We start from the raw sequence: 21,946 nt of genomic DNA on the forward strand, positions 1-21,946 counted from the left end.
AAGAGAATGGCATCCTTTCTATACCATCCATACGCATACGTTTTTGTTACTCAGACACGAAGATTTCACAAGCCAACGAAAAATTACATACAAACTTAATTTTTTTTCGGGACAAGTTTTGATTGCATATTGATTCCGCCCAGAATGAGAAGCTTTTTAAACCATCCAAATTGTATTTAAATTAACTATAACACAAAATAAAAATCGGCACTTAAATTAATATAAAAATAGTAATATGTAGGTAAATAAATATATACCTTGGAATCGAGTCGTTTCTTCAAAAATAGGTTTATTTATGTACCTATTTAGCACGCTAGCGTGGAGTAAACAAAAGAATAATTAAGATATAATTTTTAATATATACAGTCAGCTGCAGAGAAAAGGTACCCCCCTGCATAGAAGTTTGTATGCAGTGGTGCTATTAGTAGGTATTGCTGACTGTACAAACATTGACTCGACTAAAATCACTACACCTTATAAAACAAAGTCCCTCGCCGCGTCTGTCTGTCTGTATGTTCGCGATAAACTCAAAAACTACTGAACGGATTTTGATGCGGTTTTCACCTATCAATAGAATTATTCTTGAGAAATGTGTAAGTGTATAATTTGCTAACCCGTGCGAAGCCGGTGCGGGTCGCTAGGTTTATATAAAACTCGACTAATCCATACTAGTCCATACTAATATTATAAATGCGAAAGTCTGTCTGTCTGTGTGTTTCCTCTTCACGCTTAAACCGCTGAACCGACTCAGTGGAAATTTGACAGAGATAATTTGAGTCCCGGGGAAGGACATAGGATACTTTTTATCCCGGAAATCATCCCTTAAGTGGGTGTAAAATTATCTCACTTCCACCCCGAAAGTGAGATAATTGATGCATCGCCTGACAATGATGTAATTATTATGCTCAAATTGAATTGCCTTTATATTTTATCAAGGCGTTAGAAGTTAGAATTATCGCTCAAATAAGGATATAAGGAAGTTGGTATACGGAATCAATGAAAAGCAGATTGGATAAAAAAAGAAGCTACCCAAAATACTAATTCTACGCAGACGAAGTCGCGGGCAAAAGCTAGTATTTCTATAGAACTCGAATAAAAATAAATGTTGGCAACTACTTTTGTAGCTAAAACAAATCAATGAGGAAAGGGAATAAAAAATTTGTGTGTGAAAGTGCTAAGAGAATATCACTCGTAAAATTATGGAAATATATCTTTTATTATTAATGTCCGCGTTTATTTCACGTTGTCGGATATAGACGACACAGGCAATAAAATGATTAAAGGCGTTTTACCGAGTTAGCGTCGGGGTTCGAACCCGCGGTGGGTGGTTTACAGCCTCCATAAAACTAACCACTTCACCGCCGGCGCGGGGATACGTTTGCACTGTCTTACGACGAATACAGTTGGACTTTAAGGGGCCCACTGCCTATCAGTCCGTCGGACGATATCGGCCTGTCAGTTAGAACTAAAATTTGACAGTTCCGAACAACCGACAGGCCGATATCGTCCGGCGGACTGATAGTCAGTGCAATGTGCCCCTTTAGTTTGCAAGATAATGATAAATTATTTTATTTATAAATTTTCATAGTAGCCACTTGCAATAATATTTTGGACAACAAAAAGCGCAAAAATGTGTGATTTGTAGCAGCATAAAGGTATCGCACATGTTTCTGCATAACATGTTATATTTAAATTTTTTAAAATGTGATTTATTCTAAATATCTACAATCAGGATAAACGATGTGAAAAAATACAGAGAAAATGAACTTACCCGAGAATCGGGTTAAACTTGTAACTCTCATAATAGTATTGTAACTTATGTTATGCTTATCTGTAGTCGTAACTATAGGTTCTTATTTTAATATATACCTGAAATGAGGTAATATGGACATTGCATAGGTTTATATTAGGTACAGTCGCCATCAGATATATCGGAGCGGCCAAGGCGCTCACAAATATCGCTCTATTGTCAAGGCACTAGAGTGCGTGATCAGATATTGTGAATACCTTGGCCGCTCCGATATATCTGATGGCGACTGTACAACATGCATACGCCCAGAAGCCTTAGCGTACGTACGTATTCGAACATTATGCACAACTCGATTTAAATTTTAAATCATTTTGGTAACACCCGTAACGGATTCCACTCGCATTAATATACCTAGGTAGTTTTTTCATAAACATGAAATTGTTGTAGATAATTATTTCCTTAAGTCCCCGGCAAGCTCGGCCGAATTTTACCTTCCCATACAAACGGAGTTTCGATCTCGTTTTAAAACTACGAGTTGGATTGCAAAGAAACTGCATGTACAATGACATGAGGTCTGTAATTAGTTTATATAGCTCCAGTTTATAAAACAAACGAAATAGATCAAAAACAAGTTTTGTATGAAAATCTTAAACTCGCTGTATTTTTTTAACTATGGTATCTGAAGCTACGACATCGCATAAACTAATTACAGACATAGATATACCTTATCCTATTGTAAGCTAAACTAGCTATTCGTTTTAAAATGAGAGCGTAATAACTACGTTTGTATGGAAAACCGAGCTTGCCGGGGATTCTTAATTATAACATAGGTCTGATTTCCATATTGATTAGTGCGAATTTATACATTCATATCAGTTGCTAACTCACGTAGCAAATGTATGTATGTATGATTGAACTCGAACTTAAATCTAATACGTAAATGTGTAAATGAGGCCATAAGCACAGTTCCATCGCCCTGTTCCCATACATCCCAAGGTCATTGGAAACGCACTGTGTGGGCGATGTTTTTTAACATTCACATTTCACGTGTCACTCCATTCAGCTTGTTACACGCTACCGGGCTTGGGGCCTGATGACCACCTTTCAAAACCTTACCAGTCATCAGAACCTCAGGCAAACATAACCTATTCACCTCTGAAAATATCACGACTCACCTTTTCTATTACGATAAGATTTATTTTCGTTTGAAAATATTTCCTCGAGATGTAATCGCAAAGTGGTATTCTCACAAGTTTTATAGTGAATCACTTGAGTTTTAGTATTTTTTTGTGCCGTCGCTGTTGTGTTTTGGTTTTTATAATGTATTTATTTGAATAAATGTGATATTATGTCAGCGATGCTGTGATGGCCATTGTGGGTTTGTCACAATAATGGTTGCCTCTTGTCCATGACCCGATGTATCGAGAGATTTAACATAAAATTACTAGAAACAACGATAACTATTTCATTTTACTATCAATTGTATCAACAAGAAAAGCTAGCTAAGTTCCTAATTTATTCTATTATATGGTATACACTTGTCGCACATAATCTATTCGTGGTTATTGGACCATGACTGCACCAAAACTGGCTAAGCTCTAGGTAAGTAGTAAAAAATCCTGGAAATTTCGTCACTCGTGGTAAAGTTAAAATAAAAACTGGTTATCTATGCCATTCTGAGATGGGGACATTCTACACTACTTCCCGTCCCGATATACTGTTATCAATTATATGTACATATATATTTTAAATAAGTAGGTACATATAAGTACCTATATAAGGAACACAACATGGTGTTAAGTTTCTTTTAAGTTAACTAAGAAATGTTACAATGTAAATTTATAATATCAACTCTGTTTCCGTAGTTTAAATCTCGTTTTAATGCAAAAAGCTTGAGCAAAAAACGGATTAAGCCAAAGTATGAGGCCTATTGTGAAAACATTTAAATATAGCCAGAGCTGATGATTCACATCCGAAGTTATGATTCATGTGCTTACAATTGAAAGCCACACTGTCTCACATAAATACCTATGAAATGAATGTAAAACCTGCCATTTCCCAAAACAACAAACTCGCTGGTGTTATTCAGATGGAAACTGTAGCTGCATTACTGTTGCAATGTTGCTGTCACTTTCAATTTCTTAAGAAATTGAGTGACTGACGGATTGAAACACTGATTTAAACTTTTACGATTTCTAATTTCTACACATTCAACTGTAATCTTAAAACTTAAATACGCGATTAAGTCCCGTTTTACAATTTAATAATGACGGATTGAACGTTCTAATCGCGGCAATACGGAAACAAATGTCAATTATTTTATTAACCGCCGGCGCAAAAGGGGTGTTAGTTATATGGGCATGTGTTTGTCTATCGCACTGTGAATCGATTTGGACGTGTTTTTATTATTTATAAGCAGGTTTTCCTTTTTGAAATTATTAAATTTTAAGGTAAATGTCAGTGACGGCCGCGTCAACGCAGCAGCAGTAATACTGCTGCAGTAGCCATCCGAATGTCACCTTTACCTAACATTGTATCATCGGTCCATTCAAGTTTATCGGCTTTGCCGATTTCTCAAACAAATTAACACCGAGCCACGTGTTAACCCTTTTGTACGGTTTATGGCTTTATGGCGCGCTTGCGCAAGCCGACAAAAGTGAGAACGACAGTAAAAGTTCTTTGTGCAATTGTCTTAACGACAGGTTGGGTGAAGAAAGGGTTAAGGGATTTTTGAACCAAATTAGTTTTTGTATCGATAATATTATTACGGAAGTGGGTAAATAGTTTGTTGACGCCGCTTCTAACGCCGGTGGTATTGTTTTGTTTTTTTAGTAACTGCGGAAATATTTTAATTATTTAAAAATTTGATTTTAAAAAGTTATAAGCAATAGGTACTTGAAGTAGGTACTTAATAAGTGTCTTAAAATATTTAAACACATTTAGCGTTTTATCTAAAGCATTTAAATCTAGAAAGTTTAAAAGTTATTTAATAGGCTACTTGAGAATATTTAACCGAAGTCACAATCAAAACACCCAGCACAATAAAGAAGTTAAAAATGTGGAATCCCCATCAGTAACGTAATACCTTTTTGGAAAAATTTAACATAGTATAAAACAAAGTCGCTTTCTGCTGTCTGTCTGTCCCTATGTGCTTAGATCTGGAGATCTAGAGAGATATGCTTAGTTTTAAAAAACTACGCAACGGATTTTGATGCGGTATTCACCTATCAATAGAGTAATTCTTGAGGTTTTAGTGTATAATTTGTAAAGGTTTTGTGTAACCCGTGCGAAGCCGGGGCGGGTATATGTAGGTAGGTAATACCTTTTGATATAACTACGATGCCTTTTTAACCATCTAGATTAAATCCTTCATGAAAGTTATTGGAAGTGTGAAGTAATTTCAAAAGAAAACAATGTGTTATTGTAAATACTTAATTTTATTAACTCTGAAACTAACAGATGATAATATAAGTAGCCTATCAAGATTCGAGTATGGCATTAATATGTATTTATAAGATCAAGAATTAATTTAGCAACAGTATAATATTATAACTAAAATTATTAAAATATGATTTCATAGCTTAGCAAGCGTTGACAATATGTATATATTGGAATGTTAAAATTTTAGCAAATGGGAAAATTAACAGAAAAATACAAAAATCTTAATACTACAACAAACTGACCCGCGAAAATCATTTTGCAGTATTAGTATTAAAACATTGGAAGTGATTGAGATAATTCACTAAACAAAATTAGAATTCTACACTCCGATTCAAATTTCAAGTACCACAATAAAGGCCGTGATATCACAGAAACATTACAACCTACAAATATCACATTATGCCGCCGATTCACATACGAATTTAGTCGAAAAAACTTGAGGTTTTTACCACTTGACTAAGGTCAGACGAGCCCAAGGCGAGCTACATTCTGTATAATGCTGTCAAATCCGATTTTTATTCATAATGATGTCATCGGAAATATGAAGTTAATTGTTTTTGAAATGACAGGTTTGTCTTTCGATAGTTGAGTTTAATAATTAGAGTTGATAATAACAGTGATGTAGTACCTACGTGGTGTAATTTTTCCATGATACAAGATAATTATACATATATACGCGACAACGATACTAAAGGGGCCATTATGAGGTCTCATAACAAAAGTTGCTTAAACCATGAAATCGCATATTCCATACTAAACTTAAATCCGAGTAAATCTAAACGGCAACGCTTGCTAAACTATTTGATAATATAAAAAAATGCTAAATTGACACTTGCATATAAATAAATATTGGAATGTAGTGCAGAAGCCTGGATAGGTACCTATCTTACACCAAACACCATTATTTAAAGTCATATATATATTTACCTTAGAGCTATATATACAAAACTTATCTAGACTATGCGATGGTCGACAGAACGGTAATTCCATTTCACCTATCTAACGTATATTATACACATTTTACATTAACGAAATTGCACTGTTCGTCGGTCCTCGATATGACGTCACTTCTATTGTGTTCTCCATAGACTGTTTTGAATCAATTAATTACAATAATTAATAACATATTTTCCACCGTCTAGAAACATTTTTATTTCAATAATGAAACACTTTTAAACTAGGTATATGGTATGTTTAAGATTTTCCGGCCAGATATTATTATTACATGTAGAACTAAGCCTACCTCCACGATGTTAATTTTAATAAAAATGTTTTAATTGAAGATATTTTTACTTAACTCCAGCAATTTAGATAGGTAGTTTAACTTTATATGTATTTGTGTATTCTATAAATAGTAGGGCGGCGGAACAGGTTTTAGGTTACTTTTCTTTCATGTCATCTCGGATATGGGTAAATATGGTATCAATGCATTCGGTATGATGCCCTGAACACAAATATATGAGATGACAAGCGCGAAATTGGTGGGGGTAGGAACTACACTACTTGCTCTAACAAATTATTAGTAAACGTTCAAAAGTTTAACAACCCAGAGTTGACTTTTAACTGCTCTAAATTGAAAATGACTGTGAATATTCTCTATTTAAGTAATGTCTAAAAATAATTGACCAGATATATCCAAAAATAAGAAAAGTACATCAAGTTAAATAACAAATTAATTTTCTGTTACTGTAGACTACTAAAATACTTTTGTTTTTCTGAAAACATACCATGTGGGGTATTGAAAAGAAAGTGCTTTGTTAGTAGATAACAAATATCAAATATATTTTCAATACTTGGTTTAACAAATTTTTAGAAAACGCCAATTTTTTTAAATCGCCCAAGTAGTGGAAATGTTATAGTATATTATATATTTGTAATCTACTCACAAAACGCTTTCATTTAATACCTCAAACGGTGTTTTAGTAAAAAAAAAATAGTATTTTAGTAGTTTCCTAACAGAAAATTATACTGTTATTCAAATTGATGTTTCTCTTATTTATTAATATTTCTGGTTAATTATAGGTATTATTGAACATTATATAGAGGATATTCACAGTAACTTGGTATGTATTTCGAATAATCCATTCAGATACCATATTTACCCATATCCGAGCTGACTTGAGCGAAAATCGATTTCTAGGAGAATTCTAGACAAAATACCAACTTACTAAAATGAATAAGTTCCTTAATGTGACATTATAAAACTTTTGTTTTATATAAATCGGACGTTTAAACAATAAAAAACACATTTAGGTAACTGGTTTGCAAGACCGATGTCATCCCGTAAATGCTCCGTAAACAAAGTTTTTTACGGAGCATTAAAAATGCACACAACAAAATTTAAAAACGAGATATTATAGTTTTATATGGCATTTGATGTTAATTTTAATAAAATTGAGATGTTTCAATGTCACGTACTTGATGAGATTGGGAAAGATTGGGTAAAAATGTTTTTTTCTGGCATTTAAATTTAAATTAAATGATAATTATTTACTACAACGTACTTGAGTTTACCTATACATACAAAAGAGTTCAACGAGTACTACGGCCACGCACGGGCGACTGATACAGCTTTGCAGATAACGTACGTCGTATCGATCGTCTAATGCAACTGATTAGCTCTATTTCAACGTATTTCAGTTACAGAACAAAAAGCTCAACGATCACTCATTTTATTTATATTGATATTTGATTCAAAAGAGCCGACGGAGACGCTCAGAAGGACTTTAAAGGACACTTTCGCAAGTTCCATAATTAGGCCTAACGCGTACGTACGTATTCGAACATTATGCACAACTCGATTTAAATTTTAAATCATTTTGGTAACACCCGTAACGGATTCCACTCGCATTAATATACCTAGGTAGTTTTTTCATAAACATGAAATTGTTGTAGATAATTATTTCCTTAAGTCCCCGGCAAGCTCGGCCGAATTTTACCTTCCCATACAAACGGAGTTTCGATCTCGTTTTAAAACTACGAGTTGGATTGCAAAGAAACTGCATGTACAATGACATGAGGTCTGTAATTAGTTTATATAGCTCCAGTTTATAAAACAAACGAAATAGATCAAAAACAAGTTTTGTATGAAAATCTTAAACTCGCTGTATTTTTTTAACTATGGTATCTGAAGCTACGACATCGCATAAACTAATTACAGACATAGATATACCTTATCCTATTGTAAGCTAAACTAGCTATTCGTTTTAAAATGAGAGCGTAATAACTACGTTTGTATGGAAAACCGAGCTTGCCGGGGATTCTTAATTATAACATAGGTCTGATTTCCATATTGATTAGTGCGAATTTATACATTCATATCAGTTGCTAACTCACGTAGCAAATGTATGTATGTATGATTGAACTCGAACTTAAATCTAATACGTAAATGTGTAAATGAGGCCATAAGCACAGTTCCATCGCCCTGTTCCCATACATCCCAAGGTCATTGGAAACGCACTGTGTGGGCGATGTTTTTTAACATTCACATTTCACGTGTCACTCCATTCAGCTTGTTACACGCTACCGGGCTTGGGGCCTGATGACCACCTTTCAAAACCTTACCAGTCATCAGAACCTCAGGCAAACATAACCTATTCACCTCTGAAAATATCACGACTCACCTTTTCTATTACGATAAGATTTATTTTCGTTTGAAAATATTTCCTCGAGATGTAATCGCAAAGTGGTATTCTCACAAGTTTTATAGTGAATCACTTGAGTTTTAGTATTTTTTTGTGCCGTCGCTGTTGTGTTTTGGTTTTTATAATGTATTTATTTGAATAAATGTGATATTATGTCAGCGATGCTGTGATGGCCATTGTGGGTTTGTCACAATAATGGTTGCCTCTTGTCCATGACCCGATGTATCGAGAGATTTAACATAAAATTACTAGAAACAACGATAACTATTTCATTTTACTATCAATTGTATCAACAAGAAAAGCTAGCTAAGTTCCTAATTTATTCTATTATATGGTATACACTTGTCGCACATAATCTATTCGTGGTTATTGGACCATGACTGCACCAAAACTGGCTAAGCTCTAGGTAAGTAGTAAAAAATCCTGGAAATTTCGTCACTCGTGGTAAAGTTAAAATAAAAACTGGTTATCTATGCCATTCTGAGATGGGGACATTCTACACTACTTCCCGTCCCGATATACTGTTATCAATTATATGTACATATATATTTTAAATAAGTAGGTACATATAAGTACCTATATAAGGAACACAACATGGTGTTAAGTTTCTTTTAAGTTAACTAAGAAATGTTACAATGTAAATTTATAATATCAACTCTGTTTCCGTAGTTTAAATCTCGTTTTAATGCAAAAAGCTTGAGCAAAAAACGGATTAAGCCAAAGTATGAGGCCTATTGTGAAAACATTTAAATATAGCCAGAGCTGATGATTCACATCCGAAGTTATGATTCATGTGCTTACAATTGAAAGCCACACTGTCTCACATAAATACCTATGAAATGAATGTAAAACCTGCCATTTCCCAAAACAACAAACTCGCTGGTGTTATTCAGATGGAAACTGTAGCTGCATTACTGTTGCAATGTTGCTGTCACTTTCAATTTCTTAAGAAATTGAGTGACTGACGGATTGAAACACTGATTTAAACTTTTACGATTTCTAATTTCTACACATTCAACTGTAATCTTAAAACTTAAATACGCGATTAAGTCCCGTTTTACAATTTAATAATGACGGATTGAACGTTCTAATCGCGGCAATACGGAAACAAATGTCAATTATTTTATTAACCGCCGGCGCAAAAGGGGTGTTAGTTATATGGGCATGTGTTTGTCTATCGCACTGTGAATCGATTTGGACGTGTTTTTATTATTTATAAGCAGGTTTTCCTTTTTGAAATTATTAAATTTTAAGGTAAATGTCAGTGACGGCCGCGTCAACGCAGCAGCAGTAATACTGCTGCAGTAGCCATCCGAATGTCACCTTTACCTAACATTGTATCATCGGTCCATTCAAGTTTATCGGCTTTGCCGATTTCTCAAACAAATTAACACCGAGCCACGTGTTAACCCTTTTGTACGGTTTATGGCTTTATGGCGCGCTTGCGCAAGCCGACAAAAGTGAGAACGACAGTAAAAGTTCTTTGTGCAATTGTCTTAACGACAGGTTGGGTGAAGAAAGGGTTAAGGGATTTTTGAACCAAATTAGTTTTTGTATCGATAATATTATTACGGAAGTGGGTAAATAGTTTGTTGACGCCGCTTCTAACGCCGGTGGTATTGTTTTGTTTTTTTAGTAACTGCGGAAATATTTTAATTATTTAAAAATTTGATTTTAAAAAGTTATAAGCAATAGGTACTTGAAGTAGGTACTTAATAAGTGTCTTAAAATATTTAAACACATTTAGCGTTTTATCTAAAGCATTTAAATCTAGAAAGTTTAAAAGTTATTTAATAGGCTACTTGAGAATATTTAACCGAAGTCACAATCAAAACACCCAGCACAATAAAGAAGTTAAAAATGTGGAATCCCCATCAGTAACGTAATACCTTTTTGGAAAAATTTAACATAGTATAAAACAAAGTCGCTTTCTGCTGTCTGTCTGTCCCTATGTGCTTAGATCTGGAGATCTAGAGAGATATGCTTAGTTTTAAAAAACTACGCAACGGATTTTGATGCGGTATTCACCTATCAATAGAGTAATTCTTGAGGTTTTAGTGTATAATTTGTAAAGGTTTTGTGTAACCCGTGCGAAGCCGGGGCGGGTATATGTAGGTAGGTAATACCTTTTGATATAACTACGATGCCTTTTTAACCATCTAGATTAAATCCTTCATGAAAGTTATTGGAAGTGTGAAGTAATTTCAAAAGAAAACAATGTGTTATTGTAAATACTTAATTTTATTAACTCTGAAACTAACAGATGATAATATAAGTAGCCTATCAAGATTCGAGTATGGCATTAATATGTATTTATAAGATCAAGAATTAATTTAGCAACAGTATAATATTATAACTAAAATTATTAAAATATGATTTCATAGCTTAGCAAGCGTTGACAATATGTATATATGTGGAAATATGAAGTTAATTGTTTTTGAAATGACAGGTTTGTCTTTCGATAGTTGAGTTTAATAATTAGAGTTGATAATAACAGTGATGTAGTACCTACGTGGTGTAATTTTTCCATGATACAAGATAATTATACATATATACGCGACAACGATACTAAAGGGGCCATTATGAGGTCTCATAACAAAAGTTGCTTAAACCATGAAATCGCATATTCCATACTAAACTTAAATCCGAGTAAATCTAAACGGCAACGCTTGCTAAACTATTTGATAATATAAAAAAATGCTAAATTGACACTTGCATATAAATAAATATTGGAATGTAGTGCAGAAGCCTGGATAGGTACCTATCTTACACCAAACACCATTATTTAAAGTCATATATATATTTACCTTAGAGCTATATATACAAAACTTATCTAGACTATGCGATGGTCGACAGAACGGTAATTCCATTTCACCTATCTAACGTATATTATACACATTTTACATTAACGAAATTGCACTGTTCGTCGGTCCTCGATATGACGTCACTTCTATTGTGTTCTCCATAGACTGTTTTGAATCAATTAATTACAATAATTAATAACATATTTTCCACCGTCTAGAAACATTTTTATTTCAATAATGAAACACTTTTAAACTAGGTATATGGTATGTTTAAGATTTTCCGGCCAGATATTATTATTACATGTAGAACTAAGCCTACCTCCACGATGTTAATTTTAATAAAAATGTTTTAATTGAAGATATTTTTACTTAACTCCAGCAATTTAGATAGGTAGTTTAACTTTATATGTATTTGTGTATTCTATAAATAGTAGGGCGGCGGAACAGGTTTTAGGTTACTTTTCTTTCATGTCATCTCGGATATGGGTAAATATGGTATCAATGCATTCGGTATGATGCCCTGAACACAAATATATGAGATGACAAGCGCGAAATTGGTGGGGGTAGGAACTACACTACTTGCTCTAACAAATTATTAGTAAACGTTCAAAAGTTTAACAACCCAGAGTTGACTTTTAACTGCTCTAAATTGAAAATGACTGTGAATATTCTCTATTTAAGTAATGTCTAAAAATAATTGACCAGATATATCCAAAAATAAGAAAAGTACATCAAGTTAAATAACAAATTAATTTTCTGTTACTGTAGACTACTAAAATACTTTTGTTTTTCTGAAAACATACCATGTGGGGTATTGAAAAGAAAGTGCTTTGTTAGTAGATAACAAATATCAAATATATTTTCAATACTTGGTTTAACAAATTTTTAGAAAACGCCAATTTTTTTAAATCGCCCAAGTAGTGGAAATGTTATAGTATATTATATATTTGTAATCTACTCACAAAACGCTTTCATTTAATACCTCAAACGGTGTTTTAGTAAAAAAAAAATAGTATTTTAGTAGTTTCCTAACAGAAAATTATACTGTTATTCAAATTGATGTTTCTCTTATTTATTAATATTTCTGGTTAATTATAGGTATTATTGAACATTATATAGAGGATATTCACAGTAACTTGGTATGTATTTCGAATAATCCATTCAGATACCATATTTACCCATATCCGAGCTGACTTGAGCGAAAATCGATTTCTAGGAGAATTCTAGACAAAATACCAACTTACTAAAATGAATAAGTTCCTTAATGTGACATTATAAAACTTTTGTTTTATATAAATCGGACGTTTAAACAATAAAAAACACATTTAGGTAACTGGTTTGCAAGACCGATGTCATCCCGTAAATGCTCCGTAAACAAAGTTTTTTACGGAGCATTAAAAATGCACACAACAAAATTTAAAAACGAGATATTATAGTTTTATATGGCATTTGATGTTAATTTTAATAAAATTGAGATGTTTCAATGTCACGTACTTGATGAGATTGGGAAAGATTGGGTAAAAATGTTTTTTTCTGGCATTTAAATTTAAATTAAATGATAATTATTTACTACAACGTACTTGAGTTTACCTATACATACAAAAGAGTTCAACGAGTACTACGGCCACGCACGGGCGACTGATACAGCTTTGCAGATAACGTACGTCGTATCGATCGTCTAATGCAACTGATTAGCTCTATTTCAACGTATTTCAGTTACAGAACAAAAAGCTCAACGATCACTCATTTTATTTATATTGATATTTGATTCAAAAGAGCCGACGGAGACGCTCAGAAGGACTTTAAAGGACACTTTCGCAAGTTCCATAATTAGGCCTAACGCGACAACGCGACGCTTCTATAACGATACTTAATTAGGCTTGGACAAAATAGCGTATTTACACAAACCGTCTTAGAATATCACCAGAACACAAATCACGCTCACTCAGGAGTCCAATATCAATAATTTAATGAGATTTTAGTGCAGAGTCCGTTGACTTACTTGCGCGGTTAGAGCGCGGCGTCGGTGCCAGGCCAGGGGCCGAGGCGGGCCTACGCCAGCGGGTACTGTCACAAGGGCGGCTGCGCGTGTGCGTGATGGTGGTGGTACAGCGACGACTGGTAGTAGTTCTCCGCCGAGTGTCCGTACCCGTAGTTGACGTCGTACATCTTCAGGTCGGACTTGGTGTCGGCGCCGGGCAGCAGCCGCGTTATGCTGAAGGGGTGCGGCGCGGGCGCGTACCCGGGCGGCTCCTGCTTCAGCTGTGCATAGTGCTCCAGCGCGAGCGGCGTGTGCTCGGGGAGGCACAGCTCGGGCGCGGCGTGGAGCTGAGCGAGCAACTCGTCGCGCATCTCTTTGTCGTCGCCGACGCCGCCGCCGGCCGCGCGGAGCTCCCCGCCCTTATCATGGTGATCTCTCTTCTCGTGCCCTCCGTGATGTCCGTGCCCGTGCGTCGCTTTCTGCGCTTGTCTAATTACCTCCTTCTTTTCATCTTTAAATCGCTTTTGACGACGGAGGAAACATCCGTTCTCAAACATGTTCCCGCTGTCCGGATGCAGCGTCCAGAACGACCCTTTCCCGGGCTTGTCGGGCGTCCGCGGAACTTTCACGAAGCAGTCGTTGAACGACAGCGAATGCCGGATGGAGTTCTGCCAACGCTGCTGGTTTTGTCTGTAGAACGGGAATAAATCCATGATGAACTGGTAGATTTCCGAGAGCGTCAGCATTCGCGTGGGGTTGTTCTGGATGGCCATAGTGATGAGCGAGATGTAGGAGTAGGGCGGTTTCGCGTGCGTGTAGGAGCGGCGGTAGGTTTTGTCGTTCCGCGCTCGCTGGAGCGCCGAGGTCGGCGAGGCGGCCTCCTGTTCTCTCGGCAGGGACCCGTAAGGCACGCCGCCGGCGCCGCCCATGCAGGACGCCATGGTGCTGGGCGGCGAGTAGCCCACGCCCGGGGAGCCCATGCAGGAGCCGCCGGCCACCATGTTGTTGGAGTACAGGTTCGGGTAGGGCTGGGCTGGCATGCAGCCCATGCTGTTCACGTAGGGCGGCGCGAGGCCCGGCGACAGCGAACTCAGCGCCGCGGACGTCGGCACGTCGCCGTACGACAGCTTCTGCGAAATCATGGCTAGCGCATCACCCGCGCGTGCACGCCGGCCAGGGGCAAACACTCGCACTGATTGAAAGAGTAAATAGAGGCCAGGGGCCCGGCCGCCCCTCCACGCCGCCGCGGATTGGCGCCCGAGGGGGCGGGGTCAGTGGCGCCCCGCCCCCCGCTGCGCACGCACGGCACCCGCGCCTGCGCGACCCCCGTTCCTCGCCCCGCGCGCCCCGCACCCCTCCCCTACGCGGAGCTTCGCGCGACTTTCCACTGCTAATAATACCGCAACGATAAAAACATGGAATCATAAGTGCGTTAGCTGATACATTTCCTTGTAGAAAATTTCAGTTGCTCTCACACGAGATTGTTAGAATGCCTTCGGGCTTATCGCGGCGATAGGTTGATAGGTCTGAAAGTGGTTCGGTTCGAATGCAATCAGAAGCGTAAATAAAGCAAATCGTCGTTATATTTGTATGTGAGTACCTACTTAGATAAAAAAAGCTCTTAGGTACGTATTTCACAACACGTTAATTTGCTTTTTATTACGATTTGGCAATAAAATACCTTATTTTTATTACAAATTATTCGTTGATTTATCTGAGTGATGGCTAGATAGGTATACTCTCGTTTTATAATTCAAAGCTACTTTATCCCATTTCTGGTAAAGAATTGATGTAAGCCCCTTTAAAATTCAGCGTGTGATTCCTTTAGGCGCTCTTCTATATTTTAACTCTACCGACGGCGACGGAACTATATCAAACTGTACTACGCTTGCAACTTGTCAAATAAAACAAAATAGGTATGTATACCTACCTACAGAAATACATATTATTAATGCTTTAAATCTAAAAAAAAAATTTCATAAGTTAGCTATATAAATATAAATTCAATTCAGTAATAATCATAAGGTGTGCGCCTAGTTAGTTTATTTTTTAATTATCAGACGATTAAAAAAAGTATTTTATTGGTATTTAGATCAGTACGGTTTAACTCACTATTATTTTTAATCGCTTTTGGCGACTTAAAAATAATAGTGAGTGAAACCGTACTGATCTAAATATTTTGAAAATGTCTCACGGTAGTTTAATTTCGATTATTTATTGGTATTTAAAAACGTTTTAGCAGTGATCAATTTGTTTTAATATTTAAAAAGATGTCCCTCCTTTTTGGTTTCTGTCCACTTAGGTATTTTAAAGTGATCAAGAAAAATCATGTACACATCATACACAATATATTTGAGTGTTATAGCAAACTAGTTCGTGTAGACATTAATAAATATTAAGTTAATAATGCAATTTTTAATAAAATCTATTATTTTTAATACCAATTACCAAGTAATAGATTTTGGTACCTATCTAGTTAGTCGATATTTTATTCGCCTAAACATCAACCGACGCGGAAATCATTCCAAAAATTAAACTATGTATCCATGTTTTTCCCCGTTCCGATTGACCATACCCATACCTAATTCGTTAATTATCGTTATAGGGACGTTATCGACGTTATCGTAAACAGTAGTATAGACACGCCTAATTGTTTATTGTTTATTATTCAATGAAAAATCATTACAACTTTCGCCAATAGATTACAATATTTGTTTACATTGTTCTATAAGCTATCTCTCAAGGCTCTACTTATTCTATTTTTTTAAGCTCCTTCGAGAATTGTTTAAGTTTATTTCATTAGAAAAATTGTTGTTTACCCGCTGCCTACATAGGCATGGTTACAAAAATTAGTACAAAGCAAAATATATCTATGTACCTAAATATAACGTTATAAAAAAATAGGACATTTCTTACACAAATTGACTAAGCCCCACAGTAAGCTCAAGAAGGCTTGTGTTCTGAGTACTCAGGCAACGACATATAATATACAAATACATAGAAAACCCCCATGACTCAGGAACAAATATCTGTGCTCATCGCACAAATAAATTACCTTACGGGGATTCGAACCCAGGACCATCGGCTTCACAGGCAGGGTCACTACTGACTAGGCCAGATCGGTCGTCAAAATAATATTTTTTTAATTTATCTGACTAGCCGTTATTATGAACAATAGTTTGTAACTGTTATGCAAACATTTCTTTGAATGTATATCTACGCAACCCTAAATAATGTAACTTAATGTCTACAAAATATTGACTTCTTTGACTCATTTTATTCAGAATCATTTGTAAGTACATTCACATGAGGCGTTAATGTACAAATGTTTCTGAGTAAAATGAGAAGTTAATATTTTGAAGACATGAATGAAATGTACAACTTTTTTGGAAAACGCTCGTATACCCATATTTTCGTCCGTTGATTTACGATAGTCGATAACAAATATCTATTTGTTGTTTTCGCGATGCTTGTGAGGGAATTAATTCATTAGTCCGACAGTTATCGTAAACAATAGTACGGACACACCTAATGGCTCTATAATAATATGACTATTGTTTTCAGCTCGTTAGGGCATTTGTTTATTTCATTAGTAATTTTGTTGTTGACAATGTTTTTGCCGTTTAGTTTATTGATTACAATTTAAAAAGTTTAAAACAATCCAGGTATTGTTGACGTGTAGGTCATCATCTTCCTCGCGTTATCCCGGCATTTTGTCACGGCTCATGGGAGCCTGGGGTCCGCTTGACAACTAATCTTAAGAATTGACGTAGGCATTAGTTTTTACGAAAGCGACTGCCATCTGACCTTCCAACCCAGAGGGGGAACTAGGCCTTGTTAGGATTAGTCCGGTTTCCTCACGATGTTTTCCTTCACCGGAAAGCGACTGGTAAATACCAAATGATATTTCGTACATAAGTTCCGAAAAACTTATTGGTACGAGCCGGGGTTTGAACCCGCGACTAGTTTGTTGACGTGTAGGTAATGACTTAATTACATAGGTACACCTACAGTCAACCACGATCACAGAAGTGTTTGTTAAGGATATACTTAATGTGATATTTTTGGAGACGATTTCATTTATTTTATTCTACACAATAAGTATTTGACTTAAATGTCAAAAAGTCATTCATACAGTGGTATCCAAAATAAGAAAAAATGTATAAAAGATAACACGTTTGTATAAAACTTGTGGGTGTAGGTATGTATGTACTTTTATTTTCGTGGTCTTCTGCTTTTTATACTTATTATTGAACGAAAATTAAGAAACGAAATGTAAGTACCTAGTAGTACAATTAATAGTGTTATTTAAATCGACACTAAAGATTTATCACATGGGAAAATGGAAATAAATTACTAGAATTGGCAAAAAAATCACGTTTCTTGTATGGGAGCCCACTTATATATTTATTTTATTCTGTTTTTAGTATTTGTTGTTATAGCGGCAACAGAAATACATCACCTGTGAAAATTTCTATTGTCTAGCTATCACGGTTCATGAGATACAGCCTGGTTAAAGACAGACGGACGGTCAGACGTCAGACGGACAGTGAAGTTTTAGTAATAGGGTCCCGTTTTTACCCTTTGGGTACGGAACCCTAAAAATTAAAATGTTTTAAAAATGTTTAAAAAAATTGGGACCGTTGCTATGGAGAAACGATCGTCCACTTTCCTCTTATAGTCGGACCAAGGTAACTCTGCATAGCATTTTCGAAGAAAAATTGTGGTAATTTCATAATTAATGTTAAATTTACAATGACAACCCTTCACTTTGTTCTGTTTAAATTGGTGCAAAGTTAACTTAGACGGACTCTGATAAGTTTTATGAAACCTACCTATATGAAAATTGTCGGAATAACCATACAATGGTACGGTTATTTTGGTGTGTAACGAGAATGTACTGACCATGATTCTTAAGAAACATGGTCAAGGATAATGCGCCAGTTGTTGTCCTATCCGTTTTATAGCGTGATAATTGTATACACGCCATTAAACTCGTAAAAGGCTTGTGCCAGCCTTTTACGAGTTGTACATTGTGGAAACACCTTAATGTCCCGGAAAACATACTTGTGACTTAAGTAATGGCACACAAACATACGGCTGTGCTAATGATACGAATAAACGACTATTAAAATTATATTCGAAACTACGATGCACTTCCCTGAAGCCCGATTCAGATTCAAAAATTAGTTATGTTTTTGAGCTGGTTTTGATACGATCGTGGCGATCGTCTGGTGATTGGCGTGCATCTCACGCACGATTTCACATACACCAATCACGAGGTCGTATCAAAACCATGACAAATTGTTAAAATAGAATCGTGCCCTTGGTCACCTTGCAGTGCACTTAAAAAGCAAAGTATTATTTAAGTGGCATATCCAGTAATTTCACATAGTAAAACTAATTTTATTTTCTATTCGAAATATATTTTGATGAATTGGGATCAAGCCTATTTTTTTATTGAATCTCTGCAACTTTTTCTGATTAATTTAAACGTCAGTAACCTACCGTAGATACGGACACAGTAATTTAACGTTCAAAATTCCAAAATATTTTTGAAAAATTCTAAAACTACTTAAAAAAAGAAAAAGACTTTTCTTTGATATTTACTTTAATTCATTTTGAAAGTGGTCGTAAATTAAATAACACAAAAAGACGGCTATAAAGTTGTAGCTGGCTTTTTTATGCGTAAAAAAATACCTAGCACGACCGAGGTAAGATACCTAGATAACAATGAAATAAAGCAATAATATAGAATTGCTGGTCATGTCATCTAAGTAATTAAAATTTCTGAACTTTCTAATGTTGTTGTTATATTTTATTATTGTATCAAATCTACTGCGGATGGTGTACCGAGACAAACCCTACTGGTTTAACGATACTTTTGTAATTAAGTTGTATATTATGTGTATTTACCTGAATAAAAAAAATAAAAAAAAATAAAGGATGGTATTTTTCTGGTCGCCTCATCTTCGCGGTCGCGGTCATTCTTAAAACCCTGATTCTATGGTATTTAAAATAACCACACTTACATTTTTATGGCAGTTATAGTAACGGCACCAATCATGGAACATTTAAGTATGAGAAAATTGGGAGTATTTTTTATTTTTTCACCGTCACCTGCAAAATTTCTATCGCTTTATGCATTAAAAGTTGAATGTCCTATTCGTCATTTATGTGTTCCATGTATTTAATTATAGATACTGCAATTGGTTTCAATATTATTAACAAAGTAAAACTATGTGTTTTTGCTCCACTCATGTATGGCGCCATTAAATTTAAAACTAACAAAAATCTATGAAAAATAAAACAAGCATCTCTATGAATCTTGTTTAGGGCACAATGCTGTCAGTGTTTAAAAACTGATGATAAATACTTATTTTACAGGATATTATAACAGCCCTTTCTATAATGGGTCATCTACTTAGCATATTATTAAAAAGTACTAGGCATAACATCTCTTCTAACAAACTATGCTACTATTATCGCCTGGCTTACGGGACAGGATAACAAAAAAAAAGGTGGATCCACACAACAACTTTTTTTTAAAAAAATATTTGTAGATTAAAAGACTGCCAGTGTGATCGAAATCAACTTCATAAGCGCGGCGCGTTCTTAGGATCCTAACAGCAGTGTTCTAAGGAATATTCATACAATATTGTGCATGTGTTTTTTTTATTCTGACTCTAGGCAAAGAGCTACAAACTTGTATACTTTGATTTTGTTTATAATTTTAGGTGTTTGCTGCTGTCTTAGAAAAAATATTGTGTGCAACGGTATATAATTAGGTCTTAAAATTCTCGGGCCTGTCTTTACAAACTGTAACTTTGGCCTTTGAATTTTAATATGTACCTGTTGCACAAAACACTATTAATATTTCTAAAATCACACTGGACACTATCGTTATTTTATATTGTCATATATGATTCCATTTTCCCCAACTTAACCATATCTTCTAACACACACCCGCATCTACCCTACATCACGTCCGCACACTCGATCTTGAATTCTCCTAATTTATATATTTTCTCCCTCATCCATTGGTACATAACGTACGCAATATAAATATAATATAAAGCCAGTTAGGCCCCCGAAACTAGACACCAGGAGAAAGCTGCGTGCTACGCTGCGCGCCGGCGCTTACACCCTCCGACATTTGATATCATTTAGATACTTATTGAACTGATGGTATTGTGGGGCCAATATTAACGTGCTGGTTGAGTAATAGTAAATAATAATAATAAATATTATCATTTATTATTATATCACAATGCACCTCTTGTAAGCGAGGTTTTGTTTCTAAGCCAGTACTGTATTGCGTAAGTAATTGAACAGTTGGAAACAATGCGACCTTGCTGTGTGATATTTATATGAATGGCATTAGAATAAGCAAAATAGGTATATATTTAAGCGCCAGCAAACTGTGTTTTATAGTAGATACATTTCAGTACATGATGGATGATAATAAATTACAGAACGCGCTTATGACATAGAATGAGATTGATTTATGCAGCAAGGCTCCCGTGCTGGTGGCCTAGCGGTAAGAGCGTGCGACTTGCAATCCGGAGGTCGCGGGTTCAAGCCCCGGCTCGTACCAATGAGTTTTTCGGAACTTATGTACGAAATATCATTTGATATTTACCAGTCGCTTTTCGGTGAAGGAAGACATCGTGAGGAAACCGGACTAATCCTAACAAGGCCTAGTTTCCCCTCTGGGTTGGAAGGTCAGATGGCAGTCGCTTTCGTAAAAATTCTTGGGATTAGTTGCCAAACGGACCCCACTCTCCCAAGAGCCGTGGCATTAATGCCGGGACAACGCGAGGAAGAAGAGAGCAAGCCACCCGTGCCACATTTAAATATGCCTTTTGGTCACAAGTGGAGCCCTCCAAAAGCTGCAACCCGACACCAGCGCGGTAATGGTGGATGCTTGTTGTAAAGCGAGCCTAGCCGCGCGGCGTATCTGTGTGTGCCTTACTATTGGGCAGTTCCAGTTGGTAATAGAAGGACGTATGAGCCATTGTGTTTGGGTTGAGTTAGGCTGTTTTATCTTAGCGTTGGAGAATAGCCGTTATTGTATGATAGAGCCACTACAGCGGCAATATGGGACTTTAAGAGTCACCTGCCGCCAAAAAGCCGCTCCTATACCTCGATCTAAGTTACGCTCTCATTAACATGAAATTTGGCATGAGCATACAGGTGTCCCTAGCCATTGGACACAGCCGAAATGTACATATGCATTAGGGTATTTAGAACAAGTATACAAAGTATCATAACCACTGGTGTAGCGGTTACAAAGAAATTTTTACTTTGCAGCAGCCTGTATGTG

General features: G+C 35.9%; 1 protein-coding gene across 1 annotated transcript; it reads right to left on the reverse strand.

The window, feature by feature from the left end:
• Positions 1 to 11,057: 11,057 nt before the first annotated feature.
• On the reverse strand, positions 11,058 to 14,931 carry LOC134748112 (silk gland factor 1). The gene has a single exon (XM_063682810.1). The coding sequence runs from the start codon at positions 14,760 to 14,762 to the stop codon at positions 13,710 to 13,712; it is 1,053 nt and encodes a 350-aa protein (XP_063538880.1). The 5' UTR covers positions 14,763 to 14,931; the 3' UTR covers positions 11,058 to 13,709.
• Between the last annotated feature and the right edge of the window lie 7,015 nt (positions 14,932 to 21,946).

This window comes from Cydia strobilella, chromosome 16, assembly GCF_947568885.1.
Source record: "Cydia strobilella chromosome 16, ilCydStro3.1, whole genome shotgun sequence".
Classification (NCBI taxonomy): domain Eukaryota; kingdom Metazoa; phylum Arthropoda; class Insecta; order Lepidoptera; family Tortricidae; genus Cydia; species Cydia strobilella.

Bases quoted from the DNA above. Each gene is read 5' to 3' on its own strand.
- LOC134748112 (XM_063682810.1), bottom strand. From the start codon at position 14,762: ATGATTTCGCAGAAGCTGTCGTACGGCGACGTGCCGACGTCCGCGGCG.